At 35.5% G+C, this 19,608-nt stretch overlaps 1 protein-coding gene across 2 annotated transcripts; it reads left to right on the top strand.

Annotated features, from left to right (window-relative positions):
- The first annotated feature begins 1,099 nt into the window (after window positions 1–1,099).
- On the top strand, window positions 1,100–18,164 carry Ranbp16 (Ran-binding protein 16). 2 transcript variants are annotated; one of them, XM_073977787.1, is made up of 20 exons: window positions 1,100–1,523; window positions 1,662–1,804; window positions 2,053–2,282; window positions 2,351–2,516; window positions 2,591–2,829; window positions 2,902–3,118; window positions 3,501–3,599; window positions 3,669–3,815; window positions 4,080–4,759; window positions 4,825–4,969; window positions 5,900–6,047; window positions 6,117–6,270; window positions 6,334–6,739; window positions 6,819–6,957; window positions 7,030–7,107; window positions 7,219–7,280; window positions 16,579–16,718; window positions 16,797–16,916; window positions 16,989–17,059; window positions 17,855–18,164. In XM_073977787.1, exons 2-20 carry the CDS (start codon window positions 1,802–1,804, stop codon window positions 17,902–17,904), a joined length of 3,294 nt encoding a protein of 1,097 aa, XP_073833888.1. In that variant the 5' UTR covers window positions 1,100–1,523; window positions 1,662–1,801; the 3' UTR covers window positions 17,905–18,164. The 2 variants fall into 2 exon arrangements, with proteins under 2 accessions (XP_073833888.1, XP_073833887.1); XM_073977786.1 differs by having other exon boundaries at window positions 1,451–1,804.
- The last annotated feature ends 1,444 nt before the right edge of the window (window positions 18,165–19,608 follow it).

The raw sequence follows: 19,608 nt of genomic DNA on the forward strand, positions 1-19,608 counted from the left end.
CGTAGCTTTAGTATAGGATGAAACTTCGCGAATATTTGTTGTTGGATTTTTTGTTTTTCTTGGGTTTTGTTTTGATTTTTCCATTCTAAACAAAACGAAAATGTTGACGTTGCTGTCAAAATTACAACAACAAGAACCAAGGAACAAAAGGATACGAGAAAAGTTCAGAATATCTCCCAGCTTTCGACATGGACTCCAACTCCACTTCATTAAGAATTTCCGTCTCTTGAAGAATTTCCTTCCACTCCATTAAGAATTTCTGTATCTTGAATTACCGCAAAAATGCTCGTGTTTAGCTTGTATTTCTTTATTTTATAACAAATTTTTAAAAATTAAACAGACATTTTTTGTTGTTGTTAGGGAAAAAATTCTAACACTGAATGGGGATCAACCGGCTGTTTTTTATGTAGGGATCTCTTACACGGCGTTTATATTATAGTCTTTTGTGGGGTTAACCTTCTTTATGAGGATTTGTTTGAAATATAACCAATGGAATTGACATTTAAAATCCAGTCGGTTTGTTAAATCCGGTTATATATAAACGGATTAACCCAGTGGGTTTGGATTTAAAATGTCAATTCCATAGCGCAAACGTCAAATGAATCCTCTCGAAGTGGCTTAACCCGGCAATGCAGTTTAAAAATGGTAAGAAATGATAACCTCAGGCGAGTGAAGGAACACATTTAATGCATTGCTTTGATTTGAATGTTTACATTTTTATTCACAATAATGTATTTTGACAACTAGTATGATAATCAGTTGTTTTTGCTGTTTGCTGATTAAACGTTCATCTACCTTAATTTTTGTGCCCTTATTTGTGGTTATCAACTACTCATTGATGACTGATAAAGAGAGGGAGGGGAAAGGAGAGATTGTAAATATTTTTTTGCAATTTATAATTGTTTGTTGGTCCAAATAGTCTAAACCAGGCATTAGATAGAAGTTTTTGTCAAATCTTTGTCATCGACCGTGATTAATGTGCCATGACTAGTGGTTATCAATTACTCTGAAGGAAGCTGAGTGAGAGAGAGGGAAGTCACAGAGAGTAATATTCTTTGCAATTAAACAAACAAATATTAAGCAGAGATCTGCGCCGTGGAAATTTGTCGGCGGCAGCGGCTTAAAGTCGACTTTGAGTCGACGTTTATTAAATTAAATATTCAAAAAAAAATTGAGTATTGACATCCCTATTTTCCTATTCAGCAAGGCTCAGTATTGACATCCCTATTTTCAAGACACTCGACGAATGGAAGCACAAAACGGAACAACGTCTGGAAGCAACGAAAATTAAATTCGTGATTTCCAATTCCCATAGATAACTATTCCTGTCTCTCTCCCCGTTGCGCGATTTATCTATTCCGCAGGGAAATTATCTATCAACGATTTTTTTGGAATTATGGGAATGCGAGAAGAGGACGGGCTATCGGAACAATCGGAGACTGGAGGAAACAGGCAAAAATAAATTAATTATCGACTCAAAGTCGACTTTAAGCGGCCGCCGCCGACAAATTTCCACGGCGCAGGTCTCTGCTTAATATTTGTTTGTTTACTGTTTAATTTTTCTTTTTTGCAAAGAATATTACTCTCTGTGACTAAATTAAATCAAACTAAATTAAAAACTAAATTAAATCAATTTCCTTCAAAACAAATTCCATTTACAGCAATTTAAATTTGGATACATAAAAATCTTTGCTCTTGGGTAGAATTTTATTGAGAGAAGAGTATTTATAGCGGAGTTTGCTTCGACTTTGTGGCGAAATTTTTTTTGCAACGACAAAAACAGAAGAAACAAAAATAAAAAATGGTAGGATATATATTGTTCTCATGCATCACCGCCACCGCTTATAGTATCATAAAAACACTGAAATGTAAACATAAATAAATTACATTTACATAAATATCATCCCAACAAGAGGAGATATGCAACACCGGTTTTTTCTCTGTTTTGTTTTAGAGGTTATGATGTGATGCATTTGGGGAGATGGTGCAAAACTAACAATAGAGATTTTTATGTTTCGCAATATTAATTAGTTTTTTATTCTATTTATTTAGGAAATACAACAGTTGGAAATTCTGTGCAAACAGTTGTACGAAGCCACAGATTCCGTGTTACGTTCCAATGCAGAGAAGACCTTAGTACAGTTTGTGAGCAGCCAGGATGCATTGCCCAAATGTCAAATGTTATTGGATAGGGCAGACTCCAGTTATGCTCAGCTGTTGGCCGCCACAACCCTAACGAAGCTTATACAGGGACTTAATTTGGAGCAACGTATTGATATAAGGTATTTTTGCAAACTAATGTTTATAACACGCAGATTGGATACTAATAAAAAAATCTTTGCGTTTTCAGGAGTTATGTATTAAATTATTTGGCCAATAGACCAAATTTACAACATTTTGTGGTACAGTCATTGGTTACTCTGTTGGCAAAAATCACAAAATATGGTTGGTTTGATACCTATAAAAATGAATTGGTGTTCCAGACCTTATTGGAAGATGTAAAAACTTTTTTACAGGTAATGAGGGGGTTGGGAGAAGGATGTGCAAATTGCTTAGAATAAACTGAATTTATCTTTGGACAATTTTTCAGGGATCTGTTGACCACTGTACCTTTGGTGTACAAATCTTATCACAACTTGTTTTGGAAATGAATTCAATTGTGGAAGTGGATGCCCACATAACATTTTCTACAAGTCGCAAAATAGCGACATCATTTCGTGATCAACAATTGTATGATATATTTTTGCTATCCTGTAATCTATTGGTAACAGCACGAGATAATAGTAAAACAATCAATTTTATGGATGAATCGCAACAGGCTTATGTGAAGTATGTTTTGAAGTTTTTGCTTGGTTAAAATTGTAACTAATCTAAACTTATTGTTGTTGTTTTTTATTTCAGTCTTATATCTCATGTATTGCGTTTGACGAAGAACTGCTTGAGTTTTGATTTTATTGGTAGTTCGACCGACGAATCTTCCGATGATATGAATAGTGTACAAATACCAACATCATGGCGCCCAGCATTTCTGGATCCAAATACTTTGAAGTTGTTTTTTGATTTGTATCAAATTTTACCAAATGGCTTGGCTAGTTATTCGCTGTCATGTTTGGTACAGGTGAGTGAGAGAAGAAAAATGTAAAAAAAAACCTATAGGAAGAAGACCGACTGAACTTCTGAAAGATATTTCTGCGACTTATTAAAGATACAGCCATATATTCTCAAAAAAACCTAAGTGATCTTCTATGAAAAGACCCATCTTCTGGTATTCTTTTGGTATCCGTGGTCGAAAAGTGTTTGCACCTAAAATTCGAGACAGGAAAGGAAAATGGCTATTCCATTTTAGTTACGAATATTCTATGGTGGGGGGAATACAAAGTTCGTCCCGGTCGAACTTTTTTACTTTTTTTATTATTTCAAACGTTGTTACTTGACTTAGATTTCTTCAGAAGTAAATACGCCCAATCTTTTATAATAATTTGCATTTTTCTTCTTTTCAGATGACCTCTGTAAGACGTTCTCTATTCAATAATTCAGAACGTACCAAATTTCTCACACATTTGGTTGAAGGTGTTAAAAATATTTTGGTTAATTTGCATGTAAGTAGACCTAACTCTAAAACTTTACCTTTCAACCCATTATTTTTAATTTTGTTACTCTCCACATAGGGTTTACGTGATCCTGATAACTATCATGAATTTTGTCGTCTATTGGCTCGCCTAAAATCGAACTATCAACTTGGAGAACTGATTGCTGTGCCTTGTTATCCCGAAGCTTTGGCTTTAATAGCAAAATTTACAGTTGAATCATTGCAGGTAATGGCTGAATATTTCCTACCACAATCTTAGAAGGATTTAAGGGGAATTTATCTCATATTAATATTAAAGCTCGAGATTTCAAAACGAGACAATTGTTGCAAAGGGCAAAGAGAAATAAGAGTGGCAATTGGTTCCCATCACATCTTAACCCCATTCAATAAATGTCCATTATTTAATATGAGAAAATTTCTCCCTTCTCACTTCTACACCAAATAAATTGTGAACAAGATGCTAATTTTCTCCTTATTATACCTTTTTTAGATGTGGCAATTTGCTCCCAACAGTGTACATTATTTGCTTACCCTTTGGCAAAGAATGGTTGCTTCAGTCCCGTACGTTAAATCACCTGAACCACATTTATTGGGTACTTATACACCAGAAGTTACCAAAGCCTATGTGGAATCACGTTTAAATGCCGTTCCTGCCATTGTCAACGATCACATGGATGATCCTTTGGATGATTTGTGTATGGTTCTGCAACAACTCGAACAGTTGTCTGTAATTGAACGTTGTGAATATGACAAGACATGCTCACTGCTAGTGAGACATTTCGATCAAAAAGCCAGTGAATATGAAAGTCTATTGCAGACACCAAATGCTGATCCCATTAACGTTACCATACATGAGCTACAGCTAACTTGGTTGGTATATATTATTGGTTCGGCCATTGTTGGCCATCTTACGGTGAATTCAAATGAGGATCACGATACAATGGATGCCGAGCTAGTTATACGAGTATTTCAGCTGATGAGATTAACCGATGCTCGTTTACCCCAGGCCGGCTGTGAAAAATTAGAATTGGCCATAATAAGTTTTCTCGAACAAGTACGGAAAATGCATATCAGTGAACAGACACAAAAACCGAATGTCTATAAGCGTTTGAATGAAGTTTTTGGAATAAGTGATGAACAAATGTTGCTGAGTTTTATCAATCGAAAAATGTAAGGCAACACTTTCACTTTTTGAATCGAATAGAAATCTCGATTTGCTTTCTTTATATTTGCAGTATTACAAACTTAAAGTTTTGGGGACATTCCGAACAGATTATAACAAAAACCCTAATGTTGTTATCAGATTTATCGGTGCATTTCAATTCTGTTAGGAAGCTGGCTAAATTGGAAGAAGTTCAGTTTATGCTGACACATCATACGGTAAGTAGAATGCAATATTTCCACTATGGGGTTACTCTTGTGCCAGACACTGAAAATAACAAATAAACATTTTTAGCTTTTAGGAGAGATCGGAGGAGAAGGAGCTCCCGTTTCTCCCTTTTTTCACATAACCTCAAAACTTTTTCAAGAAAATTTTCATAGTCTAGCACAAGACAAACTAACAAAATAATTTGAAATGTTCAATTGAAATGACGAGTGTCTCTGGTAATAAGGGGGGCAATTTGTAGAGCATCGAACAAAAACAAGCCCACAGAGTTTACATAATTTCAATATCGGGGGAGTCCTAAAAGCCAAAGCCAAGTTATCTTTAAATAAACGGGCCTCAGCATAGTCAACGTAGCAATCAATTAATTAAAAAAATCATACGAACTTTTTCTTCGTAATCTTGGTCTTTGCCGGAATATTCAAGAACGCCGAACACTTCATCGGTTCCGTTTGCAAGAACAGCATTTTCGAGGCTGTTCTGGTACTCCGATAGAGGTCTAAAGACCACAGCGTAGCTCCAATACAAGACAAACGCAACCCTAACGCACAAAATTTCACAAAAATATACAAAAAATGTCTAAAAATGACTTTTTCCAAGGGAGTCTGGACCTACGCCTGGCTACTTTGGTGGTTGCCACGATCTTTGAAACTAAGTCACCATCACCTTACAACTTTTTGCGGAAGAATCGTGCAAGAAGCAGAGAAGAAGGTTTTTCTTTTTCATATATAAGTCTGTCTACTTGTTTGAGTCTGGTCTGTAGTAGTACTTAATGTGTACATAACACCTATTTGCCTATTATTACTTACCTCTTGGATAGCTATTTTGTTTCACTTCTTAACAAAGATGCAGTCGATACCACAAATTTTCCCTAGAACTAAAATCATCGTTTCTTAATATTTAATATTTATAATTTTTCTTTTCAGAGTGAGCATTTTCCATTTTTGGGTACAAATTCATCACTAACTGAAATGCGTTGTCGCACCATGTTCTACACATCACTGGGACGTCTTTTAATGTTTGACTTGGGCGAAGATGAAGAACGTTTTTATAGTTTTTTAAATCCCTTAACAAGTAAGGCGTTTTGTCTACGAAAATAAGAGCCCTCGTTGCTCAAGAAAAAATATTCTTTCCCTCCAACAGATCAATTTGAATCCCTTGGACCAGTTTTAATGGATGCCAATGGTTTTCCCAATGAAGAAGCTAAAAAGGCTTTAATAGGTTTGGCACGTGATCTGCGAGGATTAGCCCAACCATTAACCTCACGAGTTCCTTATACAATGCTATTTGAGTGGCTGTAAGTACAATTTTCTATCGCTTTTATTAAAATCTTAAAAAAAAAAATATTTTATTGTTACAGCTACTACTCAGATTACTTGCCAATGTTGATACGTGCCGTTGAGCTTTGGGCCCATGATCCTGCAGTTACAACACCTGTCCTCAAACTCTTTGCCGAATTGGTACATTGTCGTACACAACGTTTGCAAGGCAATGTCTCAAGTCCCATGGGCATTTTACTATTTCGTGAGGCTTCAAAACTCATCTGTATATACGGTAATCGTATATTGCATTTAGATGTACCTCGAGATCAACAATATCCAATGCGTTTGAAAGGCATTTCGGTGTGCTTTACAATACTTAAAAATGCTTTGGGTGGCAACTATGTCAACTTTGGCGTATTCAAATTGTACGGTGATGACACACTGGATAATGTTTTAAATATAGCAGCAAAAATGATCATGTCTATACAACAAAATGATTTGTTGGTAAGTTTAGCTAAAATGACATTGAAATATGGAATGCAAAAAATAAAATAATTTACACAAATTTAATATAACTTTGCAGGAATATCCCAAATTGGCATCATCTTATTTCAATTTGTTGAACTGCTTATCTCAAGAACATATTAGTTTTCTGGCAGGTTTAGAACCTGGTGCATTTGTTTACATTCTAGAGAGTTTATCTAAAGGTTTTACCGCCTTGGGTATGTCACAAATCAAAATCCATCAATCGAGAGAGGGATCTGTAAATAATAAATATTTTTTTATCGTTACAGATTCAACTATTTATATAACCTGTTGTTCCATTTTGGATAGCATTATATCCTATATATTCAAACAATTACAATTGAAAAGTAAGTATATTTTGATTTCTTCCTAGTTATTGAAAATGGGAAACTCTGCACAAGTAAATATTTGTACTGTTTATTTTATTTATTTATTACATATCCTATTTATATTTTTAGTGTCTACATTCCCTAACAAGAAGTTACGCAGTTTAACACCTGAGAATGCCAGATTTTTAGAGGTAAGTTTTAATATACCAAAGTTTAGTTTAACCATTCCAAATCGTAGGTTGGCTGTGGGGTTTTTATGTAAAATTATGAAAGATATTGTGTTCTATTGTATCACGAACCTACTACTTAAATAATTCGATAAAATTCCTTTAAATTGGTGTATAAAAAGAGGCTTACTTCCTTCCTGAGATGATATCCATCCGAACGACGCTCTCGGGCATTCTAAAAACAACCTTGGTATTAAAATAGGCCTGCTCACACACATACAAATACATTTGGTTATTGTGTTGGTTTTGAAATACACAAATTTCATTTTGTTTTCATTTTGCCTCTGTGGACTGTGAGAAATATTGTACAAGTTTTTTTTTTTTATTTTATGTTTAAAAATTTAAAGTAGAATAATTATTTTATTTTGACCAAATATGACTGTTGATGTTATAATTTGTTGCGCCAAAGTGCGCTGACAAACCAAACACTCTAATATGTTGTAATGATTTTCGGCAAATAAAAAATCGTATTCAGTATCTTCATTCATTTTTTCAGTGTACGCATATAAATTCATAGACAAAATCGAAAACAGAACCTTCCTCATTGAATGTTCAATAGAGACTGATTGGTAATTTTGAAAATATTCAAAACAAAAATAAAAGCTCTCTTTTTAAATTGTGTGTGTGAGCAAATTGACACACACCGACAGCCCAAGTGCGCACTTTGAACAGCCTTGTATTAAAATGAACGCTAGAGAACAATCTAAATATGAAATTGCGCCACCCAGAGGTAAATGGCAACACTAATAAGCCAATACACCAACCACTGCGCAAATACAATGAGGTGTTGCTTCTAGGCAACAATACTTACCAACCCTATCACAAGAAGATCTTATGATCTTTGACACATGAAATATAGGATGCATCTACGATTGCACAACTCAAAAAGCAAACGTCATCGTATAGGATTGGCGTCTTGGGCATAAATAAGCAAGATGGAGTTCTATACAGTGAAAATGCTGCTGAATGCGGAGTTGGGATCATAATTTCGAAGAACGCTTAAGTTTCCAGGCATGCAAACAAATTTCTCGATTTAAGAGTATGAATATAATACGACGCTGGGAAAGGAATTTCTCAAAGATATAAACATAATATGAATTAGATTTTTTTAACTCTAAGCGAATCCCTAGCAATCGGGGAAATATATGGCGATCCTTAGGATGCAAAACGCCAGGTTGACCATCCAAAAGTTTCCAATTCGTCAGTAGGTTATATTCGAAAACTGCTTAAAATAAACAGCCAAAAAGATACGGCAAGCACTGTTAATTTTAACATAAAAAGTTTAACGTAACAAAAAATTCACGAACCCCTGGTTGAGATTTAGTAGAGTGTGTTAACGAAGTGTGGGCTAGATATTTTTCAGCAGCAAGATGCACACAAAAGCAGCAAACAATATTAAGGATCCATTAATTCGATAGGGCACCGCCCGCAATGACCAGCAATCTAAAGTTGACGGCTCCAGATCTGCCGAGAAAAAACAAAATGGGGAATCCGATAATATTCTTATAGCAAAACATCTTATTAAAAATATCACAGTGTAAGTTGTATGAGAAAACAGGTGAATATTAGAAGAAATGATGAAGTCTGTACGAAGTTTATCGAAGTGTGTGTGTTTTAGAGCGTAGGAGAGAAATAAGTTCATGGTATTGGGAAAATAGCAGTTGAAATTGTGTACGTGTAGCAGAAAATTTGGGGCAAATTTGGGCTGCGCACTTTCTTGGACATCACATAACTCGCACAAATCAGTCTCGCAAGCTCCAATCCCGTGCAGGAAGACCTTGTCATAGGTTTGACCAATTACCCATTAATCAGCTTCGTCGCAGCAGAGCTCAGTTCACTATTTTTGAACCAAGGCTTTTCCAAAACATTGTCCATAACTTGAAAGAAGTAAATTCATCATTCCAGTTATTAAGGAGCCTGTCTTTAATTTTTTTCATTGTTTGGCCAACCTGCCGGATGCGTTTAACAACCAACCGAGTAATGCGGAACCAACCAGCCACAGATTTTTTTATGTTTTCCCGCAATTTAGGCAGAGTCCGATAATGAGAGCGGAAGAGGTTAGTAAACGATTGTAATAAATACGAAGAAGCGGATTAATCATTTCGATCTAAAAATGAAAATTAATTGACTCGGAAATAGAGAACATTAGAAAAATTCATGAGACCAGTTACAAACTTACGATTCTAGTTGAACTAAAATAAGCGACACCGTGCCAGAAATCCTTAGAAACACAAAGCTACTGACGGGAACTTCAATATTTATTGAACAGAATTTGAGTTGCATTCGTTTACAGAGGAAGAAGGTGATGTTGACTCTTAAAAATAAGCTAAACAAGTTTAAAAATGACAAAAAAAAAAGAAAATAGAGTAAGACGAGTAAAACTGATCAACGACTGTTCACCAAAACTCTCTGAAAGTTCAATTGCTATTTTTAAATCCGATTCTCAAAGAATTACCTTGTCCAAAAAATGCATAAAATACAGAATGTTTAAAAAAAGGGAATGAAATCGTTGCACTTTCTAAATAACTTCAGGAAATCTTGGAACCAAACGATAGAAAAACATACGTCGATCAAAGGAAACTATATGATAAGGAAATCAGACAAGTGGACCTAAATACCGACTGTTTTATATCTGTGGATGTTTTGAAGACATATTTCAAAAGTCTCTTGAATCCAACAGTCAACTGTGATCCTATTCTGCATGTACGACCCAATACAATGGATAAACTTCTACAAAGAGAATTTACAATCGAAGAACTAAAAGTGCAACTAAGAACTCTGAAGAACAATAGTGCACCAGGCGGTGACCGAATTCCATACGAGTTTTTTTTATCCATGTGACAGACTTAGAACAATTATATTTTGAATGAGTTTAATGATTATACAACTTTTCGTTGCGGAATAATATATTCATTACTTACGAAATTATATAATAATGGCGTTAATAACTATAGAGGAATCACTTTCATGAACTGTGGTGGCTGGAAGAATAAGTAGAACCATGCAGCTTACCGAAAGAGCTATTCCTCCGTCGACAACATATTCAACATTAACGCAATAGTTAACCTAAAGTTCAACGAAAATAAAGTGGTCTATGCTTTTTTTGTTGACTTTAAGTCTGCTTTTGACCGTGTACCAATGGACCTAATATACAAGCTCAATGAGATTGGTCTGTCATAAAAAATTGTATCATTTGTTGATGAGATATATAAGGACACAAAGTCAACAGTATGGTTTGAATATTTTTACACCAGTACAGGAGTAAAACAAGGATGTGTACTATCGCCCATTTTATTTGCCCTTTATCTAAATGACCTTCGTGAAACCTGGGTTGAGGCCTTAATATTGAACAAACAAATGTTCACATACTTATGTAAGCGGACGATAATGTGATAATGGTTGATAATTCCAATACTCTTCAAACGATGATTGACAAACTAGAGGCATGCTACGAAAGACGGAGAAATGAAAAGTAAACACAGAAGGAAGAAACATTGCGAGTGGCTAATAAGTACGGGAGAGAGAAGCGAAGACGAATAATATATCTGTTCACATAGCCAATCCTCTCCAAACGTCAACCTCACCCACTGTCCACTTGAGACTTGGTGTCCTCTGTTCACGCAAACGAGGCTCTGGCGACCGATCATGGGCGGTATAACCCCAAATGCAGCATTTTTTAACTATAGCACTTCTCTCGACTCCTTGTTTGATTGTGATGGGATCAAGCAATAGGGACGGTGGCGCCCAAAGATCTTCAGAAGATTTACTATCAACATACCCTTGCCTAGAGGATGGCTGGCAGCCCAGCACTAGGTGCGGATGAGATGGCCCAATCAGCCACCCATCTTTAAAACACCTGATTACAGAAACATCAACAAGCAATATAAGAAGTGATAATCCCTCGATGACGACCTATGGATTTAAACCCCGATTTATGATTGGAACATGGAATGTAAACACTATCTTTGAAACATCGAGACTCTACCAAGTCCAGAGCGAAATGCCAAACTACCGATTAGATGTCCTTGGACTAAGTGAAGTCCGCTGGCCGAATTCCGGAACATTACCACTCAAAAACGGATACAATTTCATTTTCTCTGGAAATGCTATTAGCAGAAAAAATGGGGTCGGGATAATATTATCACCAAAGGCGAACAAAGCCCTCCTAGGTTATAAGACCATATCCGAGCGCATAATCATGTTGCAATAGCAGCAATTTAAGCACTGTCATGGGCACACAAGGCCTTGCGGACATAAGAAACGACAACGGCGATAGACTGCTTGACTTCTGTGCTAGACACCGTTTATTTATTGGGGGCACAAAGTTTGCACATAAAAATATTCATAAATACACATGGGAATCCCCAGATGGTCACACAAGAAATCAGATTGACCATATTCTCATCAGCAAACTTTTCCTGGGATCGCTACGTTTACGCCCGGACGTTGTAAATCGTCAACATCAAAAGCGCAATAAATTAAATCTTCTGCAACTGCAAAACCCAGAAGTCGAACACAGATATAAGCTAATACTTACTGAAAGGCTCCAAGGAAACAATTCGAACACATGGGAAAATATAGCAGAAACGCTATAGCAGAAACGCAGCGACCACCGTCATTGGAACTGCAAAGCTAATTACCGTACCGCCGCAAATACTGTTAAGCGTTTAGCTCGTAGAGACAAACGTTTATATTACAATAAGCTAGCTGAACAAGCAGAACAAGCTACTAATATTGGCAATATTCGTGGTGTATACGAAACAATTAAGATAATTAGTGGCAACAATATTAGGCCTATTTCAACAAACAAGTTTGGAAACGGACAGGAATTAAGCTGCCCTGATGAGCAAATAGATCGCTGGCGTCGGTTTTTCAACACTGAAAACCCTTCAGAAAATGAGACACAGCCATATACTTCTACTTCTACATTACGCCGCAACCCGAGGAGAGATGTAAATACAGATCCACCTACGTATGAAGAAGTATTAAGAGCTCTAAAGACACTCAAAAATGGCAAGGCAGCTGGTCCGGATAACATACCCTCGGAACTACTCAAGTATGGAGCGGAACCCATTGCGCAAACTATCACCCCAATTATAAGAGACGTGTGGAAGACAAATGTCTTTCCCAACGAATGGAAAAATGGTACAATTGTTACAATCACAAAAAAAGGTGATTTGACCCAGTGTTTTTTTCGCCCTGGTCGATCGTGTGCAGATCACATCAACTCCTTACGTATAATTATTAAACAGTCTGCTGAGTTAAACTCACCTCTGTATCTTTTATTCGTGGATTTCGAGCGAGATTTTGATACCGTTTACCGAGATGCTATGTGGAACGCCCTTATAAATAAAGGCCTCCCTCCTAAAATGGTATCCCTAATCAGGGAACTCTATAGAGACGCCAAAACTTCCGTCCGTTTCAACGGCAAAGAAAGCCCACCCTTCGTAACCAGTAAGGGTGTAAAGCAAGGATGTCTCTTATCCCCCACACTTTTCCTTATACAATGAGCAGCATTTATGCTAACGAGGGTATATACACTTTCATACGACCAAAATGTGCCTCATCGAAATAGTGGTTTTAGACACCAAGTATGTTTGGACGAAATGTGTTTCAGACAAGATGGAGTCGTCTGTCTGGCTGGCTGGAGCGCACGATAACTCTCGAACGGATCAACCGATTCGGTCCAAAATTTAGCCTTCGTAATATTTTGGCCAAACTAAGTTTAAGTTCGAAGATGGGTTAGATCGGTCCACTCCTTCCTGTACCTCCCCCACAAAAGTTCGGAAAATTTGTGCGCACGATAACTGTTGAAGGAAGTAACCGATTTGGTCCATACATTGCACATCGTGCAATTTCTACAAGACTTAAATGAGGTTCCAATATGGACTCAATCGGTCCACTCCTTCGGGTACCTCCCACACAAAATTTCGTATAAGTTCAGTTTAGGACCTGCTCTCGAATCGCATTGATTTTTGTTGCAACAACGTATTCACTTCCCCCCATACGACGGTTCAAGTTTCATCAGGGGCAAGTCCATAGTTCCTGAAAAAAATGACAGGTGCAAAAAGCCCCTATGACACCTTGTGTAGTGGTAGGAGCGCTAGATAACTCTCGAACGAATCTGTCGATTCGGTCCCAAATTTGGCCTTCGTAATATTTTATCAAAACATAGTTTAAAGTAGAAGATGGGCTATATCGGTCCACTCCTTCAGGTACCTCCCCCACAAAACTTCAAAAATGTTCCGAAAATTGTTGCGCACGATAACTCTTGAAGGGAGTGACCGATGTAATCTATACTTTGCACATCCTTACATATCTACCAGATATAGATCAGGTTCGAATATGGACTATATTTGTCTACTCCTTTTGGTACCTCCCACACAAAATTTTGGATAAGTTCACTTTAAGACCTGTTCTCGAATCACCTTGATTTTTGTTGAATCGATTTGCATTCGCTACCTCCATTACGACGGTAATAGTTTTTTCAGGGGCAAGTCCATATTTCTTGGGAAAACAGCCCGAAACGTGTAAAAACCCCTATGTCACCATATGTGGCGGTCGGAGAGTACGATAACTCTTGAACTGTTCAACATTTGGTCTTCGTCATATTATATCCAAACTAACCCCCAGTTTATGTATTTCGAAACGAAAATGTGTGCGCATGAAACACACCCAAACTTTAGTTTTTGAAATATTATTGCCTTTGCTTTTACTTCAAAACAAAAAACAAATTTGAAAAACACACTCAAGTTTGGTAGTTTTTCTTGCGCATTCATTTTCTTATCGACATACATGAACAGGCTGTTAGTTTCATGGGCAATAACGGTCCACAACTGCCGGTACTTCTCCCCAATGTTTAAAAAATGTCACTAAAATGCTAGGACGATATCACTTGAATGGGCAACCAATTTTGTCCAAACTTTGGATCTCCTAATATTTAAGGGTACCTGCCCTACAAAAGTTCAACATTTGTGTATTAGTGCAGTTAATTCCTAATCCACATATTTGTCGACAAGTTCAAATGTCCAAAAAGGGCCACAAAATTCTGAAGAGACCTTAAATACATTCAATCTGTCCGGAGGTGAAAGTTTCGCTTCACATTGGTTGAGGGTATATATCTGTAGGCGAAATACCCCTTGTAATGTTAACATTTCCTTAGTATTTCAGCCATGTAAAACTTCTCTATAAGTTGTGTTATATATTTGACTTATACCCTAGACAGACGGCAGCGTTAATTTGCATTAACTGCCTTAATTCAAATTAATTCGTGCATTATACACATTCTTAATGCACAAAATCGAGCTGCATTTAAAAGGCATTTAGGTATTTCAATATGGCAATGCCGTAGAAGAGACCCCATATTCATATGGAGGAGAGATCATATTCATGCTCTGAGATACAAGGAAAACAAAAAATACATTACAAACAACAACAAAACAGCAATCAGCTGTTTCGTAAATGCAGAAACTGTCGTCTGTCAGGCCAAAATTAAATACAGTTATTAATGCAAATTAACGCTGCCGTCTGTCTAGGGTATTAATTCATTTTACATATTACATACAATAAATTACAACTGTGTTATTAGTATAAGTGATCTCACATACTTGTAAGCACACCTATGATAGTCATAAGCAATGCATAAATAAAACAGTCTCAAAATAACTCTCAACACGTGCTCATCCCCTTCCCACACCCAAAACATAACAAGTTGTGTGGTAAGATACGCCATAAACGGTAGGTCCCATATCATTTAGCTAATATGAAGGGTGCACTCATTGATATGAGGGAAGTCACCCTTGTTCCTGGGATGTTTGTGGAACAATTATATTATTATTAACATTAGAACACTGGATTGCTTTGTATTTTGTTAAGTATTCGGCAACATTTCTAACCAATTTTCGAGATACTACAATTTTGTTGTAAAATGTGTAAAAGTCGTAAAGATTGTAAAAACTTTTTAGTCCTGGAACAAAGTTAATGTTTGGGTTCATAAATGCATGTCTCTTTTTTGACAATGTCAGTGTTGCCACACACATTGACTTTGTCTTCACATTAGATTGTCAACACTTGCGATGCAAATGTTGCATTTATGAAGTCTGACCTTAATTTTCAACGTATGGCTCATAATGCCAGAATGTATTAAGCCTATAATACCTCATCTTCTAAAAATACTGGCTGACTTCCTAAACGTCATAAAACTGCATTGTTTCAGCTATTGCTCGTAAATTAATATGCACACTATTGCAAAGTCTACTTAATACATCAGTTTTCTACCTGATGCTTATTTTGTGAGTATTCTGCGTTCCAAAAGCGCAACAATGACGTTTTGGAGTGCAATATTTCACATTGATTCTGTATCACTTCGATAGTGAATAGGATGATTATGACATTTACAGATATTTACAACGAAACTGACGTTTCGGATGTCAACAACCACTTCAAAGTCCAAACTTTAACTCCATTGCAAGGCAAATTTATATAAGGTAAATGCATGAATTGCTACAACTAACCACTCTACAAAAACAACATTGTTGTTATAGAAAATTTAATGTCAAAGAAAATACTGAATAGTGGGGTTGTTCTAAAAAAATTCTCTGGAAAAAAACATAAATACATTTTGAAAACCCTCTGAAATAGAACGAATTTGAATCAAAATGTAAATAAAAAGCATTCAGAACTATCGTAGGTCATTGTTATTACACGTTTACGATGAAAATGAGTATTTTATGATTGCAAATTTTGGAAACCAAGGGCTCAATTCTGTTTCTATGAAAATGTGAAATGAAAACTTTTCTAAAGGAAATAAATGTCAAATGAAAAATATTACAATGAAAATTGCTCTGTTCCAGAACTTGCAAGAAGCTACTATTTACATTAACATTTTTTCTTTAATGTTATCGGAAAAAATAGTGAAAATTAGTACATTCTTGCAGTTCTGGGGCAAACCAAATATTTTTCATTTCGAATTTTCATAAAACCAGAATCCAATTCCAAATTTACAAAAGAAATAAAAATACAGCAGCTGATTGTCATCTCTACCTTATATAAATTTACCTTGCTCCATTGAACATTTTGTGGAATAAAAAATTTACACACAAATCTGTAGAATTGTTTTATTCTTTAGGATTTTTATGAATATATTTAAATATACTTGGTGTACAAAGACATTTGTGGGACACTGTATATTAATATGAATGATTTTGGAACACACAATTATTTAAAATATTTCCTCAATTTAATCTTTGTTTTTCACCTACAGGTTGTTAAGATGAATTCTGAGATCTTACAAAATATGATGTCAACTCTAATGAATAATGTCATGGCTGAGGATTGTAAAAATCAATGGTCTATGTCGAGACCGTTGCTAGTTCTGATACTATTGTATGAAGACTATTTCCGGTGAGTTTCAAAGCTCCACATGTAACTCCTGTAAACAAATACTGATTATTTCCATTTATTCCCCTATCTTTCTTTTAGGACTCTCAAAGAGAATATTTTGCGCGCACAACCAATAGAAAAACAACAAATTATGGCTCAATGTTTTGAGGATTTAATGAATGGAATTGAACGCAATGTTTCCAGTAAAAATAAAGAAAAGTATGTTAAATGAGAAACAACCACAAAATGAGATTTTTGTTTTTTAAATCGTTTTATGTATTTCTATTTCAGATTTATACACAACTTATCATCCTTCCGGCGTGATGTGGTTAATTTGCCGAAAATGTCCAACTATAACACTGGTTCGTCATATAATGATGATTTTTCGTAAAACAAAAACAAATTACCTATACACATATATACCTACGTACATACACACTCACAAATAAAACAAAAATAAAGCATAGCTCTCACTTATTTAAAATATTTAAAGCAAATTGGCGGTTATTTATTTTTGTTTTCAATATCAAGGCCTGTAACACGATTTTGAACAATTAAATATATATACATTTAACAATTTTAATATTAGGTACAGTGGAATCCCAATAAATCTATACCAAAATTGTAAATATTACAGTAATTGACTACAAATTGCTATTATTTTAATTTCGATACATCTAAGACCTCAAATTACTAATCCCAGTACACTTACAGGATTATTGGGATTCTACTGGGGTATATAAATCTACTTACCAATCATGTTAATAGTACGTTTACATACACGATCTCCACTCGATTTCAGCTGTCAGTTTCTTTGCGTATAAGTCAAATGAAACCTCATCTGAAATCCATTGGATTTCATTTGACGTTTAAGCAATGGAATTAACAGTTGAAATCGAATGGATTTCGTAAATGTAAACGTACTATAAGAATTTCCTGTTTCGATTTGGTAAAACTATAGAAGACATCCCTATAACATTATTTCTTTCATTGGAATATTTAACATGCCTAAACTAATATTTTGTGTGTTTTGGTTGGTGTTATCTTTTCTCAAATGCATATATATAAGAGAGATCTATGTGTTTTAGCATGATTTATTATTACTTGTCGTCTAATGTTTCCATTCTACTTCTTTTTTTTATAAATTTCCATTTCAGAAAATTCGTATCAAATTTATTCAGAGAATAACTATTCCGTTTCTGTGTGATTTCTTAATATTGTGTGAAGCGTTTTACGACAACCGACTGTTTTTTGATACATTTAACATACACTTATACATACGTCGTATATACATAGGATATACAAAACAACATATTATTTTTGGATATTGCGTTTTAAAACTAATTCTCCCAAATTGACCGGCTCTCATTAAAAGATAGTAGTAATTTGTTTAAGAAAAACCGAAAGGAAACAAAAACGATTTTTTACTTTAAATAAAGTTATAAATGTAAATAATACACAAATGTACATGGAGACTTTTTCTTTAACAGATTTTAGCATTGTTCTAATGTTTTTGTTTTTAATTCTTCCAACGATTCGGAACTTCTTTCCTCTAGCTACCCACCCCTATCGGATTTTTTTTTAATTTTATTTATTTTTTTTTTTTTTTTTCTAAATATCCGGAAAGGATAAAGGAAAGGTAAGCCTTTTAATCTCTCGAATCTAAAAATTTGCAAAACAACAATTTGCCAACAGCTGATTTGACAAACAAGGAGTTTGGCGGAAAAGATTTATTTTTTGTGTTTAAAGAAGTATCGGGCACCCTCACAAGTAAAGACTAATAAGGGGTCGATTATGCATTGCCACTAAACTTGAGTTGCGTTACAATTGTCAGCACAACTGAGATGAAATGTTGTATTATTGATGTCAACCCATGGTTTAATAAGAAAGGTTAGCTAAAGCTTCTTGTCAATTTAATTTTTTTCTTTCGACTGTTCCTAAAACGTCAAAACAATATACACTAAGACATCGCTTTGCGTCGTAGATACGTTCCAAAAAAACACGACTCAAAGTGAAACGACGCAAAGCGAATTTAGATTTCCTGTGGAAAGCCATGTAAAGTTCGGATATTGGTTCCAGAGTAAAAAAATACTATTTTTTCGTATGCATACAATTTTAGTTGGGTAAATTACTTGAACAAATAGGGACTCTAAATGCCAGATTTCAGCTATTTTGGTCTAATTCGGCCAGAAAATGTAGGTGAAATCTGGCGGTACCGTTACATGAGGGCTATAACAACACGTTTACCTATGATCTTCATTTTAGGTGGAGAAGTTTCTATATCACTGGGAACACTTAATACCAATTCGGTCTGAAAATGTAGTTAAAAAGGTCAAAATACCTGATATCAGGCTGTACCGTTACATGAGGACTATACTGAAACGTGTACCGATGCAGCCCATCTTCGAACGTGATCTAAGCACAGACCCAATACACATGTTACAAAATGTCAGGCCTCTATGTCAAATCATTCGGAAGATAGCGTGATTACAACAAAGGGACGGGATGAAAGGCGGACATGGTTAAATCAGCTTATAGTGTCGCAAATGCGTTTCAAACGGAAAACAAACTTAATATTCCCTTCATACTATGGTGGAGGTTATAAAAATTAGACACTCAGACTTAAAACAACGCAACATCGGAAATCGAACGACGCATAGTGAAAATAGGTACTAACTAAGCAACGACGCAACTTCGAAAACAACGCAAAGTGAAACGACGCAAAGCGAGGTCTTGGTGTACACAATCTTTGTATGTGTGTGTGCTGTTTGAATAATATGCCAACAATTTTAAAAACAATCGAATTCAATGATTTTCAAAATTGTTTTTAGGACATTTGTATGAAAGAAATTCGTCAGCTTATCATTGAAACAAACATTTTATCATATCCACAACTCGATTATGTGGAGAA

The sequence above is a fragment of the Musca autumnalis genome, unplaced genomic scaffold (assembly GCF_047663935.1).
Source record: "Musca autumnalis isolate F117 unplaced genomic scaffold, ASM4766393v1 scaffold_3, whole genome shotgun sequence".
NCBI lineage: Eukaryota > Metazoa > Arthropoda > Insecta > Diptera > Muscidae > Musca > Musca autumnalis.